At 44.1% G+C, this 22,552-nt stretch overlaps 1 protein-coding gene across 3 annotated transcripts in view; it reads left to right on the forward strand.

Annotated features, from left to right (window-relative positions):
- Positions 1-17,235, forward strand: part of stat5a (signal transducer and activator of transcription 5a) — an 80,698-nt gene extending 63,463 nt beyond the window's left edge. For all 3 annotated transcript variants that reach the window (XM_080777096.1, XM_080777097.1, XM_080777098.1), the window contains 11 exons: positions 2,815-2,994; positions 4,357-4,444; positions 5,437-5,559; positions 6,004-6,096; positions 6,785-6,991; positions 9,329-9,423; positions 9,803-9,945; positions 10,170-10,325; positions 13,410-13,461; positions 16,036-16,146; positions 17,059-17,235. In XM_080777096.1, coding sequence (XP_080633222.1) covers positions 2,815-2,994; positions 4,357-4,444; positions 5,437-5,559; positions 6,004-6,096; positions 6,785-6,991; positions 9,329-9,423; positions 9,803-9,945; positions 10,170-10,325; positions 13,410-13,461; positions 16,036-16,146; positions 17,059-17,182 — 1,372 coding nt within the window. In that variant the 3' untranslated portion in view covers positions 17,183-17,235. The remainder of the gene's footprint in view (positions 1-2,814; positions 2,995-4,356; positions 4,445-5,436; positions 5,560-6,003; positions 6,097-6,784; positions 6,992-9,328; positions 9,424-9,802; positions 9,946-10,169; positions 10,326-13,409; positions 13,462-16,035; positions 16,147-17,058) is intronic.
- Positions 17,236-22,552: the final 5,317 nt, after the last annotated feature.

A 22,552-nucleotide genomic window follows, 5' to 3' on the forward strand; every position in this document is an offset into this window, starting at 1 on the left:
AAAAAAAAGGGGAAAAACTAGTTTTGAAAAGAACTTACAATTTAACTTTGGCTAAAATAGTTCACCGTATTCTTTTTAAATAGGGCTTTAATTCCACCCATGTGGGACAATGTTTTTCAATGGGAACAGAGAGTTGTTGTTTTTTGCAGAAATAACAAAGCACTCAGGTCCCAACTCATTCAGATGCACAGCCTGTCTCCTTCTCTTCTGTGACGCCATCTTTACCCACTTCAGCTATAGCTCTCAGAGCGTATGTTAGCATCAATTTGTGTGTGCGCGTGTGTGCATGTATGCGTGTGTGCATGTATGCGTGTGTGCATGTATGCGTGTGTGCATGTATGCGTGTGTGCATGTATGCGTGTGTGCGGCACGCATGTGTAAGCAGTGGTGTGAAAAAGGACTCACGTTTTATACTTAATTCAAATGATCAATACTGACATGCAGAAATACTAGTACAATTACAAGTAAAATTACAAGTAACTGTCCATAATTCAAAATTATTTAAGGTATTGCTATCTATCAATATGTACTTAAAGTACCAAAAGTAAAAGTACTCATGCAGAATGTCCCGTTAGTTCTGTTTTCAAATGTATACAAATCATTTGACAGTAGCCGAACTACAAGCTCAGACTGCGCCGCGATGCAATATACCTCAAAATTATATTTAAGTACAGTACTTGAGTACATGTACTTAGTTACTTTACTGTCAGTGCATGTGTGTGAGTGACTGCGAAGTATTCTGTCTCACGTGCACAACCACTGGCCTTTCGTGTGTTCAACAAAGAGGACATTTATTCACTGGATTTCATTACCCAGCCAGTGGGCTAATCGACCTAATGATTGATTGCGCATCACAGGAGCATAGTTATATCACTGTGTGCGTGCGTGCGTAGCTCCATGCTTAGCCCCATGCTGGGCTGATGCGTAGAATGGAGAGGGTGGTCTGACGCACCTCTGAGGGATCAGCTTGACCTCCTTGACCTGCGCGAGACCTTCCAATTAACAGAGAAACGAGAGAGAGAGAGAAAGGATGACATAGTCCAGGTTCAATGGAGAGAGAGAGAGCCGCAGGACTACACTTAAAGAGGAAAAAAAGAAAATGAGCGGTAGATGGATGCAAAGGAAAGTGAAAGTGAGTCAGTTAGAGATATTTATGGAGAGACAAAGAACAGGCTGCATGCGAGAGAGAACAGCAGGAGCACACGCTGTTCGATATGCACACTGCTGCAATGGTTCCAATCCTTTTAACTCCAGAAAATTGAAATTAGCAGATCTACAAGCTCACAACACGTCACTTCACTTCGCTTTACTTCTTAAACATCGTTTTCGAATTTGTGGAATTTCTCAGATTTTTCTTCTATTCATTCATGAAATTACTTTGAATGTGTTTTTAATTCTTATTAAAATAATTGTTTTAAAATAATAATAATAATAATTAAAAACTAAAACTGAAGAGACCCATAAGAATGTGTCCGCGACCCACTAATGGTCCCCACCGACCCATGCAGTGTTTGGGAACCAATTACATTTTCGTCCATGCTAAACCCCTTATCCCTAAACTACTTTGCCTTATTATCTCCACCAGGCCGAAGGCATGGGGAGAGAGTATGTTTTGCACTGTGTGTGTGTCCGTGTGTGTCCGTGTGTGTGTGTGTGTGTGTGTGTGTGTGTGTGTCCGTCTGTCCGTCTGTCCGTTACCAGCTCATCTCCGGCACCGTTAACCTGGTCGATGCCAAATGTTGCACACACACTCCCTAGATGCCAACGATGAACCTCTGCCCCAAATTTTCCAGAACGGCCTGTTATAGCGCCACCAGGAGGCTGACTTTTGTAAAATACATGTTTTGATATTACTCCTCCAGATTTTGTCCAAAAATCCCACAAATCGTTACACAGTATCTCTATAGTCATGTGCTCACGGCGGATCTGTCCAATATTTCATATTCCATCCTAATTGGCTAACATTGGCTTTCAAAGTTTGCCGGATTGGCCCTTTTGAAACAAAAAGCCTCAAATCATGAATGCAGCGTGCAATTTATGTGAAATCGTTCACTTACTTTCCTACTGGGCCGAGGACCCTTTTCACATTGGCCTGTTATAGCGCCACCAACAGGTTGATTTTTGGAACAAAGTGCCTCAAATCATTAAATTGCCATCAAAGGCGTAAGAGCAACTGGCACCCTTTTCACATTGGCCTATTATAGCACCACCAGGAGGCCTGGTGGAGACCTGCGCCCCAAGGGACGGGTCCATTTGGTTTCATTTTACACTCTCAAGAGTTAAAGATCTATAAGGGTCCATTTGGTTACCAACTCCATCATTTGGACCACCTGGAACCCCCTCATGGATCACTGGTGGTCCCCGGACCACTGGTTGAAAACCACTGAACTAGATGATCTACATCGACACATTGTGAGCTTGTAGATCAGCTATTTGAACGATTTCTTACTTTTATTTCAAAATGGTAAAAAATGGCATGAAGGTTTATGTATAAGGGGTAAAGCAAGATAGGTCCCCCAATCTCTAGGTTATTTTGTTTCTCTATTTTGTATCTCCTTCCGTACGTTTGTGAGTGTGTCTGTGCGGGAAACATATGGATGGAGCAACATTGTTAGAACGAGCAGAAGTGTCAGACCAAGCCGTGATTTATTATTTTATTCCTGGCCGGGGTCATCATTCAGCTGATCAGTACAGGACCATCAGCAAGGTTTTGTTGGGTTTGTGTCCTGTGGAGTTCCCCCTCCTCAATGCTGTGTGTGTGTGTGTGTGTGTGTGTGTGTGTGTGTGTGTGTGTGTGTGTCTCCCTCTCCTCAGCACCTTCATCATAGAGAAACAGCCTCCGCAGGTGCTCAAAACACAGACCAAGTTCGCCGCCACAGTGCGCCTCCTGGTGGGGGGGAAGCTGAACGTGCACATGAACCCTCCTCAGGTCAAAGCCACCATCATCAGCGAGCAGCAGGCCAAGGCCCTGCTGAAGAACGAGAACACGCGGAAGTGAGTCTGTGTGCATGATGGGCACCTTCTTTACAATTTACAATTCAGGCATTTAGCAGACGCTCTTAATCCAGAGTGATTTACAGTAAGCAAGAACAACACATGGTAATACAGCATATACATGGAAATAGTCATCAAGGCTCATAAGCAAGCTAAGAACCTAACATCCATCTAACAGTAGAATATCTATACACTATAGAGTTCTATGTCTACATAAAAATGCTATCTAAATTAGGCTACATAAGCTGTAGCCTTTGCATACGCCTGTAAGGGTAAGGTTGTCGAGGCTATCGCTGTAGAGCAAGTGCTACGGCAAGTGATGCTATTTGTTACTGTATGCTACCAGTAAGACGCCCTGAGGGCGCGTGCAGCAATGCATGTATGTCAATATGCAGTACGGGAATTGGTGGCTCTGTATGACGAACTCTGGCCCACTGCTTGACCAGAGCTCACCACAAAGACATGGCTGGAACTTGAACAATGCCTTAGAGGAATGTGCGGAGCGTATGGAGAATCCACTTTTAGACTGTTCCTGTCGCCTAAAAGAGTCCCGCCGGCATTGTCAATCATCCAGTGGTGGAAAAAGTACTCGATTGTTTTACCTAAGTAAAAGTATCAACACTGAAATGTAGAAGTACTCCATTACAAGTAAAAGCCCAGAATCAAAATGTACTTGAGTAAAAGTATAAAAGTATTGGAATCTAAATGTACTTAAAGTACCAAAAGTGGAAAGTACCCACTATGCAGAATGCCCTGTTTCAAGTTTTCAAATGTATTAATACTCTTTTGAAAGTAGCAGATATACAAGTTCACAATGCATTGCATCGCGACACATTGTGAGCTTGTAGATCGGCTATTTTCAAATGGCCAAAAATGTATATAGGGCTGAAGTGGCTACTGTATGTTTTGTAATAATAATCAAAGTAACTAGTAGTACTAGTAACTCAAGTTTTCAAATTAATTGAGTGTCGTAAAAGTACAATATTTGCCTCTGAGATGTAGTGAAGTACAAGTAAAAGTATTGGAAATTGGAAATACTCTAGTAAAGTACAAATACCTCAAAATTGTACTTGAATACAGTACTGAAGTAAACCACTCCACAACTCTTGTCAATCAGCCAGTCTGTGGGCCAATAAGGCTGGTGGGGTGGTTAACCATGGACTGAATGCTGCAGTAGCTTAGCATTCATCTGCTGTTTCCCATAGAAAGACCCATGAGGGCTGTCTTGATTGCACAAGCAGAAAATATGTCTGGGCGCTGTGTAGAAATGACCCATGCATGTATTTTCTGTGGTGTGATTTCAACCACATCACAGCACGACTAACTTGAGTTTCCATTTGATCTGCTTCATTTCCCCTCCAGTGACAGCAGCGGGGAAATTCTCAACAACAACTGTGTGATGGAGTACCACCAAACAACAGGCACTCTCAGTGCCCACTTCAGGAACATGGTGAGGGCGAAGGCTTTGGTGGTGTGCTCCCAGCAGTGATTTAGGTTCACGGTTAAGCCTAATTAATACTTTTTTGCACGATGGTTGCCACTCGCGTGAAATAACATGTTCCAGGCGAGCCCACGGGCAGAGGTGGGCGGGGTTACATCCTATCATGACTACTAGCTCTATAAACAGTTGTACTCTATGGGACTCTATAGGACTAGTGGGCATCATATCAAGGGTGCGTCCGTAGTGACTCTATAGGACTAGTGGGCATCATATCAAGGGTGCGTCCGTAGTGACTCTATAGGACTAGTGGGCATCATATCAAGGGTGCGTCCGTAGTGACTCTATAGGACTAGTGGGCATCATATCAAGGGTGCGTCCGTAGTGACTCTATAGGACTAGTGGGCATCATATCAAGGGTGCGTCCGTAGTGACTCTATAGGACTAGTGGGCATCATATCAAGGGTGCGTCCGTAGTGACTCTATAGGACTAGTGGGCATCATATCAAGGGTGCGTCCGTAGTGACTCTATAGGACTAGTGGGCATCATATCAAGGGTGCGTCCGTAGTGACGTGTGTCAGAGGCACGGCGGCTGACGGGGGAGATTGACAATCCAGCATGTAGGTTTGTGACTTTGCATCTGGAAGTTGAACCCAGCTCAGCTTCAATTTGTAGCTTTGCATCTTTTGCAGCAGCTATAAATTCCCGTGTGAACGCAACATCAGGGTTGTTAAATGACAATCCCCCTGCTCCGTCCATAGGTTATCTCAACGCTGTGCTGTGCTAAGTATTTAAAATAATCAACCCGTAAGTGTTATTTTTTATTATCGTTTTATTGTACATTTTCAGTGATAGAAATCTCAGGGGCAGGAAAATGAAAAAGCGTGCTCCATCTCTAACCCCCACAATAAGTCATTGGGAGGGTGAACATGGCCTCGAGTCCCTCCGATACCCGGGCCGTTAAACTCTTTAATGTTCTTGTCCGATGTCTTCTTTCCTGCAGTCTCTGAAGAGGATCAAGCGGTCGGACCGGCGGGGGGCCGAGTCGGTCACAGAAGAGAAGTTCACCATCCTGTTTGAATCCCAGTTTAGCGTCGGCAGCAACGAGCTTGTTTTTCAGGTTAAGGTACGGACGCACAGACAGGGAAGAAACGGAGAAGCCTCCGTTAAGTCTGATATATACTGTATATTTTACAATAGTTTGGTGTCAGTGTCGCACAGCAAAAATAGCCTTATTTACAACGCATCTTGATGCGTTGTGAGCTTGTAGATTGGTTGTTTTCAGCACGCAACACAAATGTGCACAAGTCAGTACTTTACTCTCGACACAATGATGCTACATTCCTACTACAGTCTTCTACCATGCGTTTGTCATAGAAACATAACCTTGAGCATTCATTCCTCCTACACAAACCATGATGACACATAAAACCCACTCCTTTTTTTGATTGTTTTCACTGACAGTATTTGTCCACAAATGTTGTCCATAGAAATGTTAAGGTTGCTTGTTGTTGTTACATGTATTGTTAATGCTGTTTGCTGATGGACTCCTACATGTTTCCCTCTGCAGACATTATCACTTCCCGTTGTTGTGATTGTGCATGGGAGCCAAGATAATAATGCCACGGCAACTGTATTGTGGGACAACGCATTTGCAGAGCCGGTAAGTAGAAAATACATGCATATGTCATACATATACATGTAGCAAAGGTCGTCGGGATTCAAACCCGCGACACGCTGTGAGGCTGGCATTGCAACCTAGGGTGCCCGGACCACCGTGCCGGACCAGCTATGATGACTAAAACTGAGATCTATATTTTCAATTTCGTCAACAAATTCAAAACTAGACTAAAATGTTAGATAGAGACTAGTGGAGAAGAGATCCACTTTAAGTTTGGTTGCGCTCAGGTTTTTGCGCTCTGAAAATAGCAGATCTAGATTGGCTATTTTCAGCATGCAACCAAGTGTAAAATCAGGCATTATGACACAATCAAGGACCGCCTAAATGTTGATAGACTTAGTCGCGCAAAGCACTCCAATGGGTCGAGACGCAACAAACCGGTTTTAGCGTTCGTCGCTGCGTGTGATATGTCCTGTTGCACGTTGGCACATGGTAGTGCACGTCGACCCAACTGATTCAATTAGTTCAATCCAATGGTTGCTTGCAACTACATGCATCTGCTCGAAACCGTTTCGTTGCAAGGAGTTGCATGGCTACCCATTGGTGTGGTTTGGGCCTTAAATATGACCAAATTCAAAAGACTATGACTAAAACTAAATCAAAATGTGCCGTTAAAATCAGCACTGCTTATTGCCAGACATGACAAAGCTCGTCCTCTTTTCCTGTGCAGGGACGGGTGCCCTTCCTGGTGCCTGATAAGGTGCTGTGGCCGCAGCTGTGCGACGCTCTCAACATGAAGTACAAGGCCGAGGTCCAGAGCAACCGAGGGCTGTCTGAGGAGAACCTGGTGTTCCTGGCGCAGAAGGCCTTCAGCAGCTGCAGCAACAACCCTGACGACTACCGCAACATGACCATGACATGGTCCCAGTTCAACAGGGTCAGCATGAATCATTATTATTATTATTATTATTATTATTATTACCGCAACATGACCATGGTCCCAGTTCAACAGGGTCAGCATGAATCATTACTTGCGCAAGCAGAGCGCGCAAGTAATAATTTCGGCCGGTCTCTTCAACGTGACAGCCGTCAACCACTTTTCTGTGTAAACAAATCTGTGCCTGGTTTGCTGGGACCAGATTACACAGATGACCATTTCTCTTACGTCATCATTGAGAGCTAGTCATACATATACACACCATGTAGGTCCCAGCTCTCAACGATGACGTAAGAAAAATGGTCATCTGTGTAATCTGGTCGCAGCAAACCAGGCACAGATTTGCATACACAAAAAAATGGTTGACGGCTGTCACTGTTTGGCACCAAGTAACCACAGTATACTGCTAATCAAATTACAACTACATACTCTATATAGTATATGTATATGTACACGTATGTATACCAGAGTACGTGGTGTGTATATGTATGACTAGCTCTCAATGATGATCTCTTACGTCATCATTGAGAGATAGTCATACATATACACACCATGTACTCTGGTCCCAGCTCTCAACGATGACGTAAGAAAAATGGTCATCTGTGTAATCTGGTCCCAGCAAACCAGGCACAGATTTGCATACACAAGAAATGGTTGACGGCTGTCACTTTTTGGCACCAAGTAACCACAGTATACTGCTAATCAAATTACAACTACATACTCTATATAGTATATGTATAATGTATATGTATACTTCTGTATACCAGAGTACGTGGTGTGTGTATATGTATGACTAGCTCTCAATTCTTATGTACAGATTACCTAAAACAGACCTTTCGAAATTAAACACATTTCTCAAAAACATGGTAAAGTTAAAGTATCTATCATCTCCGACTTCTGCAATTATGATAATAGGAGATTTCAATGAAGACCATTATACTGAAAAAGATAGAACTATAAAGACCTTCATGTCAAGATTAGGCTTTAAACAATTAAATACAAATCCAACTACAGATTTCGGAAGTATTTTAGATCATGTATATTTTAACAAATTTGAAAGTATTATTACAGAAATTGAAGTTAGAGACACATATTACTCTGATCATGATTTAGTATTAATATCACTATAGTCCAAGATGAAATACATTTAAAACAATTGACAATTTACAATAAGTAATAAAATAATTATACTGTATAATATATTTTAATTCAGTTTATATACCTTTTTTTCATCACATATCAATGATTTATTTTTCTGTAAAAAAGTAGGTAGGTAGCAAATAGTTACACCTAATGATTATACATTTCAAACGTTCCTTCACAGAGATACTGAGATGTGACAGTTTACAGCGGTCGAAAGTACTTGCGCACTCTGCTTGCGCACTAGTTGGCCATTTATGGCCTACTAGTGTGCAACAAGCAAGTATGCACTCGGCAGAGTGCAGTTCTAGTTATTATTATTATCATTATCATTATTATTATTACCGCAACATGACCATGGTCCCAGTTCAACAGGGTCAGCATGCAGCTAGCCATTATTGTCGTTTGAGCCAGTATTCTTGTTTTGTTACTTTCCTCAGTTTTCTCTTTGCATTGTTAATTTGCACCACATGCTGACCTCAGGATACCACTACTAAGGCTGCATGCAAAGCTAGACGAGTTATCCATTGTATTTGTTTCCGTTAAGTCATGTCAACAAAGACCTGTATTCTCAGTCAGAGCACCTCGTGTGGGTGATGGCCTGGGTCTGTTTGTCCAGACAGCCAATGGCTAATTTAGCTGGAAAACTCATTGGCTGTGTGTTTCCGTGTCCTTACTGAACCCAGTTAATTGAGGACTAACTCTGGTCCATAGCTCTAATGCCTTCATTAGAGCTATGGAACTGTTCTCTTCCTACGCTCGCATAAATGCAGACCAGCCTCTCGTCTGTAGCGTAAATATAAAAAACATTTACCTACTCACCAATACAAAGATGGTTTATGTAATTAGAAAGCCTACTTTCCTCAAACCGCTTTTGTATTGGTGAGTAGGTAAAACGTTTTTTTTTTATATTTCCGATACAGAGGATGGGCTAGTCTGCATTTCATGCAAGGGCTAGAAGCAAAGAGTGGCAGAGCCTTAATGCAACGGCAGCATAGATCATTAGGGCTGTATGGACCAGAGCTAATTGAGGACATGTTGTTCTCTCTATCTGTGGGCTGGCTGGTCTCTGGGAACTCGCATAACCTTCAGAACATCAGCGTGTCTGTGTATATTCCAATGTGTTTTGTTTATTCTGTGTATGTATGTACAGTGCATACACAGACGGCTTACAAAGCTCCCTCCCTCATCTTACAGGAAAGCCTGCCGGGAAGGAATTTCACATTTTGGCAGTGGTTCGATGGCGTAATGGAGTTGACGAAAAAGCATCTCAAGCCACACTGGAATGATGGGTAAGTGACGGAGGTCACTATCAGTTTCACTCTTCCATCGAATGACTGCTAAGAAAGAACGTGTTTCATTTTATTGGCAAACCAAACAGCCTTCATCTGTGTGGGTAAATAGCAACACTCAACCAGTACAGAGTGGATGTCACCCCCCCCCCCCCCTCTTTTTCAACCCCCATATCAGCCAATAGTCCAAACTTGTTTGAATTTTCCATGGCAACCTGGAGGTATCCCCCTACCTGCAAATGTGGAGCATTAGGATGAAACAAGTGGGGTGAGAGACAACACGTGGCAATTACAGTTTCTCTCTCTCTCTCTCTCTCTCTCTCTCTCTCTCTCTCTCTCTCTCTCTCTCTCTCTCTCTCTCTCTCTCTCTCTCTCTCAGTGCTATTTTAGGCTTTGTGAACAAGCAGCAGGCTCAGGACATGCTGATGTCTAAACCCAATGGTACGTTCCTCCTGCGCTTCAGCGACTCTGAGATCGGTGGCATCACCATCGCCTGGGTGGCGGAAAACCCCAACAAAGCAGGTAGGTACAGTGCACGGCACGCCCGCTGAACAATGTTTTTGAGAGTTAGCCAGGCCTGAAAAGAATTAAACCCATAAATACCCGAGACCAGATTCTAATGTCTTCTAAATCATGACAGTTTTCTGAAAACCGCCAACCCCTAATGGGTCAACGTGCCGTCGACATAATGAATCTTTATTTATTTTTCCTTTTTTTCTTCTTTAATTTCCCTGAATCATCATCAGGGGAGAGAATGGTTTGGAATCTCATGCCGTACACAACCAAAGACTTCTCCATTCGTTCTCTGGCGGACCGTATCAGCGACCTCAACCACCTACTGTTCCTGTACCCTGACAGACCCAAGGATGAGGTCTTCTCCAAATACTACACCCCTCCACTCTGTACGCAACCTTCTTTTTACTACACTGCAGCACCATGTTCATTTACACCACGTGTTGCATGTGTTATGACCCCTAGGGGTGCCAAGGAACACCAAACAACAAAAATACAGGGGAGTTTAACAAAGAAATTGGTATTCATTAAATAATCAAAGTAACAGGATAAATCATGAATAAACCGATGAGGTGTGTAAATCAGTAATCATTAGTGTAATGCGTGTATGCATGGGTGAAATGTGCGTGTTGCATGTATTAACACGAACGTTGAATAAGGTGCATGATGGTGGGCGAGGTGAAAAAGTCAAATGAAGAGAGCTCTATATATTTTGATATCCTTGGATAAGATGGTGAGTGGTGACCACACATCCATGCTGTATTGATGTGGTACCATAGGAGAGATAACAGGCAAGCGTTGATCAAAATGTGTAGACTTCTTGTACATTTAGTAATGCAGATGTTTAACATTAATGACACCAAATTGATTTTATTTTACGCTCTCAAGAGATAAAGATCTATTCTGTAATGGTCCATTTGGTTACCAACTCTACATCATTTGAGGGGGACCACCTGGAACCCCCTCAAGGACCACTGGTTGAAAACCACTGTCCTACAGGGATCCAATGACAAAGCATAAATCAGTAGGCCTATAGGGCAAAGCAAACACAAACATAATAACCACATAACCTAACATTATGACATACACAATATCCATAAACCATAGCCACATAACCTAACATCATAATACACCATTTCCATAAACCATAGCCACATAACCTAACATCATAATACACAATATCCAGTGGTGGAAAAAGTACAAAAATATTTTACTTAAGTAGAAGTACTGATTCTCTACTTGAAAATTACTTAAGTAAAAGTACAAAGTGCCCATTAAGAAAGTTACTTAAGTAAAAGTATAAAAGTACCTCAAATAAAATGTACTTAAGTACAAAAATTTACCCGGCGTAAAATGTACTTAAGTATAAAAGTAAAAATTACAAAGTACAAGTACAAAATACAAAATTATTTTCAAAATGAATACAAAGAAATGAATTTCCAAAATTGTCATCCTGTCAAAAGTGGCTTTATTCCAAAAAATTAAATAGCATACAAATACTGAAAATACAGAACCCCCTATAGTTCAGTTCACAGTTGTTGATTTTTAAAATGAACTAGTTCCGTTCATAGTTCATCATTCCAAATTTTGAACTAAAGTTCATCGTTTGAAAAATGAACTATTATAGTTATTTTTCGTTCTTTTTTTGCTTTAATTTTTATATATTTTTTACATTTTACAAAAATTGCTCTTTTGCAATGTGAAATGCCACCGAATTATTTTTCCTTCTCTATATGGGCTTTTGCATGCTTTCATTGTGAAGGCAAAAGTTTCTGAACGTTCTCAGAGCCTGCATCTCCGCATGCTGGGGTTGGCTGATCTACAAGCTCACAACGTGTCCGGACGAGACGAGTTGTGAGCTTGTATATCAGCTATTTTCAGCACGGAACACTTTGTACGGCGAAGAATAAATTATGCATCACTGCGCTTCATTCACTGTGGAAGAGAGATGTCTTTTGTTGGCCGTTCGTGGCGATATTATGGACACGTACCTCCTCGAAGCGATAATAACCAACTAAGCTATTGGAAGCTATTTTTCGTGGCACATTATGTGTGTACAACAACAAGTTCCCTCAGTGTTTGTGTTAGGAGTTGGGACAGTGTCTGCTGTCTGTCTGCGTGCATGATCATGCAGTAGCTAGATGCGCGCTCCAGTGACGGCTGAGAAAGATTAGTAAATTTGTGTCGGATAGGGACTTATTGGTTGGTTTTCCGCTAAATATTAAGGCATGGGCGTAAGGCATAAGGCAAGGACAAAAATAAAAAATCCTTCTGCTAAGACTGTGTCTCGGTCATCCATGTTGAATGCGTGTGACAAAACACAGTGTGTGCGTCTTGCCGTCTTCAAAGCAGGCCAGGCAGCAGCACACAACTCCGCCCCCCTATTATCTGAGAGTGGAGCAGCCCTGTTCAATTCTCAACTGCGCATTCCTCCAGTAAGACAAATATAAGATTTTATTATTTAATTTGTAGCGAGTAACGAGGTGTCCGATTTTAAATATAGCGCATTAAAAGTACGATTTTTTCCTTGTAAATGTAACGAAGTAAAAGTAAAAATACAGCAAAAGAAAAGTAGTCAATAAAAGTACAAATTCTCCAAACTTGTACTTAAGTACAGTAACGAAGTAATTGTACTTCGTTATTTTCCACCACTGACAATATCCATAAACCATAGCCACATAACCTAACATCATAATACACAATATCCAGGGGACCGTCACACATGTCGTCGTTGTCGGCTGGGAACCGAACCTAGTACTGTATGTCCAAAACAGGAAATGGAAAAAATAATAACCTGTGTTCGGTTGGATCCAATGTACCGGACTACCGGTAGTTACTATTTAGTCACGTGGGTCCTACAATTTGGTATAAAATAAATATAGTGAATTCGTTTGTGAAAGAAACACAAAAAAAGACTAGAAAAAGTGCTTATTGTGGGCCAGCAATGTTCGGAATTCGCCAACCAGGGACAGGATGCAATATGAATCGGATAGATCGGATAGATCCATATTGATCGCATGACCATAGAGATACTGTGTACCGAATTGTGCGTGATGTTTGGACAAAATCTGTAGGAGACAAATATATGTACAGTATATGTATATATATGCAACAATCCGCCTCCTGGTGGAGCTATTGTATAGCTATAAGATTTGGGGCAGGGGTTCTGTGTGTGTGTGCACAGTTTCACATTGATGCAAGGTTTCGTTTCTTCTGTCTGATGATGACGAGGAATAATATACAGAAAAAAACTTTTAGTAAATCCCTTTTACTTGCACAGTAAAATCCTCAGTTTTATATTTTCCATTTGTAATGTAACTCCAGGAGTATACAACAAACCAAACCAAATGGACCCGTTACTTTGTACATGTGTAAATGCTCAGAGTTAAATTAACACTGTACTGTATTAATGATTGTACTGTGTGACAGCTCTATGACAACCACAACTGTCTGTCTCTGGTTGTCTCTTCCAGCTAAAGCAGTGGACGGCTATGTCAAACCCCAGATCAAGCAGGTGGTACCAGAGTAAGTGTCTCCCCCACCCATCCTCTTGTCCTCTATCCCAGTGTCTCCCCCTCCCATCCTCTTGTCCTCTATCCCAGTGTCTCCCCCACCCATCCTCTTGTCCTCTATCCCAGTGTCTCCCCCCTCCTATCCTCTTGTCCTCTATCCCAGTGTCTCCCCCCTCCTATCCTCTTGTCCTCTATCCCAATGTCTCCCCCTCCCATCCTCTTGTCCTCTATCCCAGTGTCTCCCCCACCCATCCTCTTGTCCTCTATCCCAGTGTCTCCCCCTCCTATCCTCTTGTCTTCTATCCCAGTGTCTCCCCCCTCCCATCCTCTTGTCCTCTATCCCAGTGTCTCCCCCTCCCATCCTCTTGTCCTCTATCCCAGTGTCTCCCCCCTCCCATCCTCTTGTCCTCTATCCCAGTGTCTCCCCCACCCATCCTCTTGTCCTCTATCCCAGTGTCTCCCCCACCCATCCTCTTGTCCTCTATCCCAGTGTCTCCCCCTACCATCCTCTTGTACTCTATCCCAGTGTCTCCCCCCTCCCATCCTCTTGTCCTCTATCCCAGTGTCTCCCCCACCCATCCTCTTGTCCTCTATCCCAGTGTCTCCCGCACCCATCCTCTTGTCCTCTATCCCAGTGTCTCCCCCACCCATCCTCTTGTCCTCTATCCCAGTGTCTCCCCCACCCATCCTCTTGTCCTCTATCCCAGTGTCTCCCCCACCCATCCTCTTGTCCTCTATCCCAGTGTCTCCCCCACCCATCCTCTTGTCCTCTATCCCAGTGTCTCCCCCCTCCTATCCTCTTGTCCTCTATCCCAGTGTCTCCCCCACCCATCCTCTTGTCCTCTATCCCAGTGTCTCCCCCACCCATCCTCTTGTCCTCTATCCCAGTGTCTCCCCCCTCCCATCCTCTTGTCCTCTATCCCAGTGTCTCCCCCATCCTATCCTCTTGTCCTCTATCCCAGTGTCTCCCCCACCCATCTTCTTGTCCTCTATCCCAGTGTCTCCCCCCACCCATCCTCTTGTCCTCTATCCCAGTGTCTCCCCCTCCTATCCTCTTGTCCTCTATCCCAGTGTCTCCCCCACCCATCCTCTTGTCCTCTATCCCAGTGTCTCCCCCTACCATCCTCTTGTACTCTATCCCAGTGTCTCCCCCACCCATCCTCTTGTCCTCTATCCCAGTGTCTCCCCCTCCCATCCTCTTGTCCTCTAACCCAGTGTCTCCCCCCACCCATCCTCTTGTCCTCTATCCCAGTGTCTCCCCCACCCATCCTCTTGTCCTCTACCCCAGTGTCTCCCCCACCCATCCTCTTGTCCTCTATCCCAGTGTCTCCCCCCACCCATCCTCTTGTCCTCTATCTCAGTGTCTCCCCCACCCATCCTCTTGTCCTCTATCCCAGTGTCTCCCCCCTCCTATCCTCTTGTCCTCTATCCCAGTGTCTCCACCTCCCATCCTCTTGTCCTCTATCCCAGTGTCTCCCCCACCCATCCTCTTGTCCTCTATCCCAGTGTCTCCCCCCTCCTATCCTCTTGTCCTCTATCCCAGTGTCTCCCCCCACCCATCCTCTTGTCCTCTATCCCAGTGTCTCCCCCACCCATCCTCTTGTCCTCTATCCCAGTGTCTCCCCCACCCATCCTCTTGTCCTCTATCCCAGTGTCTCCCCCACCCATCCTCTTGTCCTCTATCTCAGTGTCTCCCCCCTCCTATCCTCTTGTCCTCTATCCCAGGATAGGACGCCAAATATGTTGTGCCAGAGACCCCATGCAAGATTTGTGTTATTAAAATGTGTCCAGAAATGTTTTCCAATTATTTTTCAAGATTTTCTGAAAATAGCAGCTCTGCAAGCTCACAGCGCGTTGCATCGTAACAGCTTATAGGTCGGCTATTTTCACGTCGCCGATGCGCATCGTGTTAAATTGGTAAAGTAAACTGATTTTGACATACAGTATTAACACATTTAGCTGTGAACCCCTTGAATCCACCTCAAGGACTCCTGGGGGTCCCCAGTCCCCACTTTCAAGTTCATTTCAATTCAACTTTATTCTAGGAAACAAGCCATCTTAAGATACTTTACATACAGAGCAGAGGCCCGTGACATTATTCCACCCATCAAACATCAAAAAAAAAAAAAGCGAAAGTGGCAACAAATAAAAACCACTTAACTGGAAGAAATGTCAGGCAGACCCAGGCTCTAGGGCGGGCGGCCATCTGCCGCAACCATGTCAGGGAGGGAGAAAGAGAGAACCGCTGTATATCCCTCCATTCTGTCATCCTCTCTTTCTGCTCCCCCTCACCCCCCACCGGGACAGCGTTTAGAGTCAATCATCAAACATTGGTTCCTGAATTCAGATCGATCATTAGTTGACTATTACTGTTGAAGGAGGCCAATTAGAGCATGCATGGCTCCCTGAGCTCCTCGTTTCCTCATCATTACGTTTGGGCTTGTTAGTTAGCAGGCCTCCGGCACCAAGTGCTGCTCTCTGCCCCCATACCCCCCCCCCCTATCACCCTGGTGCACCCTAGGACGATTAGTGCTAAATAATGAGACGGTGAGCAGTACTAACATGTTGTGCTCGTCTCCCCCAACAGGTTCACTACAACCAATCCTGACCCGGCGGGCGGGAACCCCACCTACATGGATCACGGAGCATCCCCGGCACCTGTCAATCACCCTCACACCTATGCAATATACCCACCCGTGTGAGTCAGCAATAAGCCACTGGAAGATCCACCTTCTTCTCTCTCTCTCTCTCTCTCTCTCCCTCTCTCTCTCTTCTCTTCAGCACTTTGTCAGCACTTTATCAGCTTGGCTAGCAATGATCCAGCCAAAGCACCCGCTTCGAATGTGATCAACCAATAATCACCAGTAGGTTACTTATCAAGACAATCTTATGGACCTACTGCATGTAGTCTGGGAGCCTACTGGCTGCGATGAGGACATACGGAAGTGACTATGTGGTTATGTTTAGGTTAGGGTATGAGGAGGCTTGTCGTTCTCAGTAGCCTCCCAGCATGTGCAGTAGGTCGATACGATTGGCTTGATAACTAAGTAACCTACTGGTGATTATCGGTTGATTTTCACTCGAATCCGCTAGCCAATGTGGGGTTATTGCGTGGGGAAAATTGTCTTTCTTTCTCTTCACACCCCTTCTCACTCTCCCTCTCTCACACTGATCTATCTCTGCCCCTCTCTCCACCTTTCTCTCACTATCTCATTCCTGTCTCTCTTTCTATGTCCACATTTTAGCATAATCAATTTGCACTGACCGTCGGGGACCACCAGGGGTCCATGACACAGACACTTATAGTGTTTACTATAAGTGTTTACTCTTGAGAGTGTACAAAGGTTCCATTTGGTTCCATGCGTACAAATAATCACTGATGATTTCAGTGTAGATTTGGGTCCCAGAAGTTAAAAACAAAGTATCAAATGGGGGTCTGTAGCTAATGAATGGGTGTCCTCCTTGAAATGTAAAAGGTGGGGAATTACTGATTCTCAACCTAGTAGACATCTTGAACGCTCTAACAGTGGTAAAGTACATTTACTCAAGTAGTATACAATTTTGAGGTGCTTTTTCATTTCCAATTTTCTACACTTTTACTTGTACTCAGGAGTGACTCCATGCTGGACGCAGACGGGGACTTTGACCTGGACGACACCATGGACGTGGCCCGGCACGTGGAGGAGCTGCTGCGGCGGCCCATGGACAGCCAATGGAGCGGCCAGCAGTCCTGACCCCTGACCTCTGGCCCATGGACAGCCAGTGGAGCGGCCAGCAGTCCTGACCCCTGACCTCTGGCCCATGGACAGCCAGTGGAGCGGCCAGCAGTCCTGACCCCTGACCTCTGGCCCATGGACAGCCAGTGGAGCGGCCAGCAGTCCTGACCCCTGACCTCTGGCCCATGGACAGCCAGTGGAGCGGCCAGCAGTCCTGACCCCTGACCTCTGGCCCATGGACAGCCAGTGGAGCGGCCAGCAGTCCTGACCCCTGACCTCTGGCCCATGGACAGCCAGTGGAGCGGCCAGCAGTCCTGACCCCTGACCTCTGACCCATGGACAGCCAGTGGAGCGGCCAGCAGTCCTGACCTCTGACCCCTGACCTCTGGCCCATGGACAGCCAGTGGAGCGGCCAGCAGTCCTGACCCCTGGCCCCCCCAAATGACACCAAAATGAACCCTGCTTCCCATCGTCCAAACTCCCTTTTCTCATGGATTTTAATTCCATTCATGTGTCATGATTATTTTTTGTTTTGTTTAGTTTTTTCTTCTTCAGATAGCTCTATAATGTGAAATGTTACTAATGAATGGTTGTTTTGTTTTTTCTTTTCAGCATGAAAGCATGCATGTCGGTGACTTCTTTTAGTTGTTTTTTTTTCTTCGTTTTTTTTTTTACTTTTTATTCGTGTCCATTCGTTTGTAAAACAGACTACCATGTTGCAGTATTGTGAAAAGAAAGAAAGGAAGAAAAAGAAGCTCATTCACTCACATTGTGCATGCATTTTCGGTTGATTTTGAACAGAAAGGTTTTTAAAAACATAAAACTAAAGTATCTACTGTATGAAGCCAATTGTACTGTTTTATTTTTTTCTTTGTAAATTAATTATTGATATTTTGGACATTGAAACCTGCCCCTTGACAAAAATATAGAACTATTAATGAAGAGTTTTGCTCTTGCGCTTGACAATATAATCACAGTTGTGCTAAAGTGGGCTTTCTATCAGTTGTTAACCTCCATATACACTAACCTAAACACAGAATAACTCTCCTGTTGCTCTCTGAGCAGCATACCGGACACACGCACGCACGCACTCACTCACTCACTCACTCACTCACTCTCTCACTCTCTCTATATCTATACATGCATACATACTGTACATATATAAATACACACACACACACACACACACACACACACACACACACACACACACACACACACACACAAACACACAGACAGTAGGGACATTTGTATGACGTGTTTGTTTGGATCTGTTCACCAGCTGAAACCAGGGCTCATTGTGCCTCTCTCTCACAGGGCTGTGTGTCTTGTGTTTGCACAGAGAAAAGCAAATGTAAAGAACTTCTCTGGCACTGCCTGCTCATCCTCTGGGACCCTCCTTCTCATTTGTTCCACTCATCAATGCTACCTCGCATTACGTTAGTTGTTTCTAGAGCCTAATTCAATGATATTGCTTGCAGAAAAAACTACAGATTTACATTTACAGTAGGTTTTCTGCGAGTGACGCTGTCCGTGCAATGAAGGATACTTTTTTTTTTTTTTTTCTAAGGCTGGAGTTTTTATCAAACTCACTCTCATACCAGTAGGTACATTCATAAGTGTTCCTCCTTGCGATTTGTTGTTGTTACATGTTTGTGATGCTGGGATGATGATCCAGATAGATCTGGCTGCTTGCTTGTTGAGCTTGATTTTGAACATTTCAAATATGTGACGATTTCGTGAGTATCAGCAATTAGTTTTTTATTTTAGTCCCCCTAATGTTTGGTCTTATGGAGGGTGTAGACAACCACATGTCTAAACTGACACACGTGATGTCACCAGTCACACAGTGCAGGGATATATCCTTCCTAATGGGCTTTATGCACACGCCATTTTGGAAAGAACTTGGGCCCCCTTCCCTACTTCCTTCACAGGTGTTACCGATGATACTAATGTAGGCTCTGTTCCATTCTGATCAAACGTGTGACTTGGCTCACTGGAAACACTCTGCTACACCAGTGGGTCTCAAAGTGTTCTTGAGTGGGTTCCAAATGGCCCTGTACAGGTGTGTAACTCCCTTGTAGAGTGTATCATTTGTACACTATCATCGGTAACACCTGTGAAGGAAGTAGGGAAGCGGCCCGGAAGTAGGAAGAGTTATTCTGTGTGCATAGATCCCATTCCGTTCCCTGCCCGACCAAACTGTAGGAGTCGCTATAGTGCAGCAACAGAGAACACCCTCCCCGAGTGGCTTACCACCCTCCGTGAACACTGCCAATTGTTTCCGGTGGAGGGAGCACCCACCCTGGCCAAACTGGACACACCGCGGAGGATTTGCAGAAACTTTACTCCTGCTACACTTTGATGCCCTCCTGGACCATCAAGAGCTTCAATGGCAGATCATCATCACTTGTGAGTGACTAGTGAACCGCAGGCTGTGCTGCCCTCTGTGTGCTGTCCATCTGACTTGTGTTCCTTCATGGTAAAATCCTCAGTGTTCATTTAGTCTTGGAAACAAATGTTGACCGGGGTCCCCCAGGGATCTGTACTTTGCCCCCTTATTATTATTTTTCCCTCTCTTGTCGAAAATAGTCAATCTACATGCACTTATTTTTGCTGAATGTACGCACCAGAAAAGAATGCAATGCGTTCACGTATAGTTAATTAAAAGTAACTGAGGATTTTACTGTGCCCCCCCCCCCCCCGTACTACAAACGTGTACACAGGTGCACGTATACTATGTGACAACAGGGCAATGCCAGCAGCTGACATTCATAGGCTTCTGAGGCTTCGATCCCAGGCCAATGGTCATTAGAAAACACGAAGATTGTTGCTTTGGTGTTGTGTCTCTGTTTCTGGTGTTGTTTATATATACAGTATAAAGTTATTTTGCAGTCAAGATGTTTCTTTGATTCTGTGTCCCCTGTTCCGCCATGTGGCTCAGTACGTGTTGTGTCTTCATATATTCCCACAGGAAACCAATATACTACAGTACTACCAATATATACACTGTCTAAGTGTCTCTCACAATCAGACGGTTAACATAATAGTAATTACTACTTAACTATAGGCTCTGCACTGATTTCAAAGCCATGAAGCTGGCCTCATATGTCCAACAGGTGGTGCTGGTTAATAGGTAGAACATGACGGGACAGAGCGGCATTCCGACGCATCGCCATTCCGACCATTGACTTCTATTGATCGGAATGGCGGGGTTTCTCCACTTTGGTAAAGACCCCGCCACTCCGACGATTAAACACACCGCTATTCCGAACCGCTATTTCGACAGCTATGTGTGCATGACGTGCATTATGCTGTGATTCACTGTGGTATTTGTTCTAAGTTTAATAAAATATAACAAAAGCAGTACCCTGGCCTGGAGCAGTGATTCTCAGAGACGGCTCGCCCCAAGCCGTGGATATCCACGGCTTGGGGCGAGCCGTCTCTCTCAGAGAGAGATTTTTACCTGTGCTATATTTTTGACCTGTAGCCTACTTTGAGATGTGTGTGCTTTAAGCTACAATGCATCAGATGTCCGTTCTGACAGAGGTGTAGCCTAAATGCAACAATGAAAACTACAGTAAAGATCTTAAATCTGATGTGCAGTTTGCTTCAAATAACGTTACCATTGTGAACCAGTAGGTGTCACCATACCTCCACCTTGCACTGCAGGTGTACTAGTTGCATTGTATTGACATACTCTGTGTACTGACCATTGAAAGCTCTGTAACGTGATTTTCTCCCTTTGAATACATTGATGGCATTCCGGGTGGCACTGATGACCTGTTGATTAACCAGACCAGGACCAGATTGTGGATGCCATGTGAAGAATCATTTAAGATGAAAGTCTTATTCCTACGGATCTGGTATTGACTAGGGCAGTGGTTCCCAAACTGTGGTGTGTGCACCCCTTGTGGTGTGCACTGTGCAAATATACATATGTATGCTGCATATAAATGTCATATGGTTCATCTATATTTCCATGTCGGGGGTGTGTCAGCTAGGTCAGGAGGTAACAAGGGGTTCATGGCCAAAAAGGATTGGGAACAGCTGGACTAGGGCATACCTGGTGGGGTCGGGTGGGGAGTGGGGACTGGCCATAGTTACCACACTCCGGTTACAGTTTACATTTTAAATAATCCACCTTCCCCACAAAAATAAAAGAAATCCAAACTTTCAGGTGATGAGCTCAACATGATGTGCTGTGATGCTGAATTGTGGGTTTGAGCTCACATGCCCTTGGGGGTAACTACCTGTCAGTGGGGAGTGTTGGCTGGGAGGGGGAGTATCCCAACCCCTCAAACAGGAAGTTGGTTTTCTTGCACTTCCAATAAGGGCCTTAGGAATAACCGTCAATGAATTCTATAAAGTGTCAGAAACTTGTTGAATAACTGAGAGACTACTGAGGGTTTTTGTACAGCAGGTCTTGTCAACAGCACAGAGGCACTCAGGGTTAAATGTCACTTCGGCTGCCGGGCACCACTGTGAGATCCTCTGGATTTTTGTGCATGGATCTGCAAGCACAGATTAGAGATGTTTGGTTTAGAGATGTAGTGATACAATACTTCCCTTCCCGATACCCATAACTGATCTGATACCAGTGTCATTTTAACAAATCTTTTTTTTATTGGCCTTAAATATTGTCTATATAGGCCTACATACATTCATGAATCCACTTGCTGACTGTCGGTATTGAGATTTTTTTATTATTGGAGTTTAAGTTTATATGTGACAACCTAGGAAAAAGATTCTAAATTTAATTATGCTTTAATTAAGTAGCATGTGAACGTGTCAAACTAGGGTGTTTTCATGATTCTGAATCCGCAAGCATTAGGTTTTGCACAAACACTCCTTGGGCTAAAAACAGCCATAGCCGTCATCACAAATGTAATGAGGTGGCCATTTTTGACTAGTTTGACATGCCACATAAAATTATTAAATCTTGTCTTATATAGGTTGTCAGTGGTATGGTCACATCACATATAAACCCCTAAAAACAATTGCTCAATACCGACAGCCGGTCAGCAAGTGAAGTCATGAAATTTCCCACTTTAAACATAAGAAGCCTGTTGATAGGTCTCCCTTTGCGTGGGACAGTCCCTCATGTGGCGGCCCACAAATTGAGACCATGTCCCACATTGTGACTGGCAGGCCTCACTGCTGAAATGCCTTAATAGTTAGTCCCCTAATAGTTGGCTCTCTTTCCTGCAAGATCTGTTATTATTATGTCTGTTAAAATAACATGAGAAATATCCCCCTGGGCTATGGTACTAAGTCGGCCATACCACCCATGACCAAAATTTGCATTTAAAACAAAATGTGAGACATCAGTTTGGATCTGAATCTGGTCACTAAAAGGGCATTGAGGGCTTTCCTGTTGTTCTGTAG

This window comes from Protomyctophum bolini (genome assembly GCF_963924005.1).
Source record: "Protomyctophum bolini genome assembly, chromosome: 11".
Lineage (NCBI taxonomy): Eukaryota > Metazoa > Chordata > Actinopteri > Myctophiformes > Myctophidae > Protomyctophum > Protomyctophum bolini.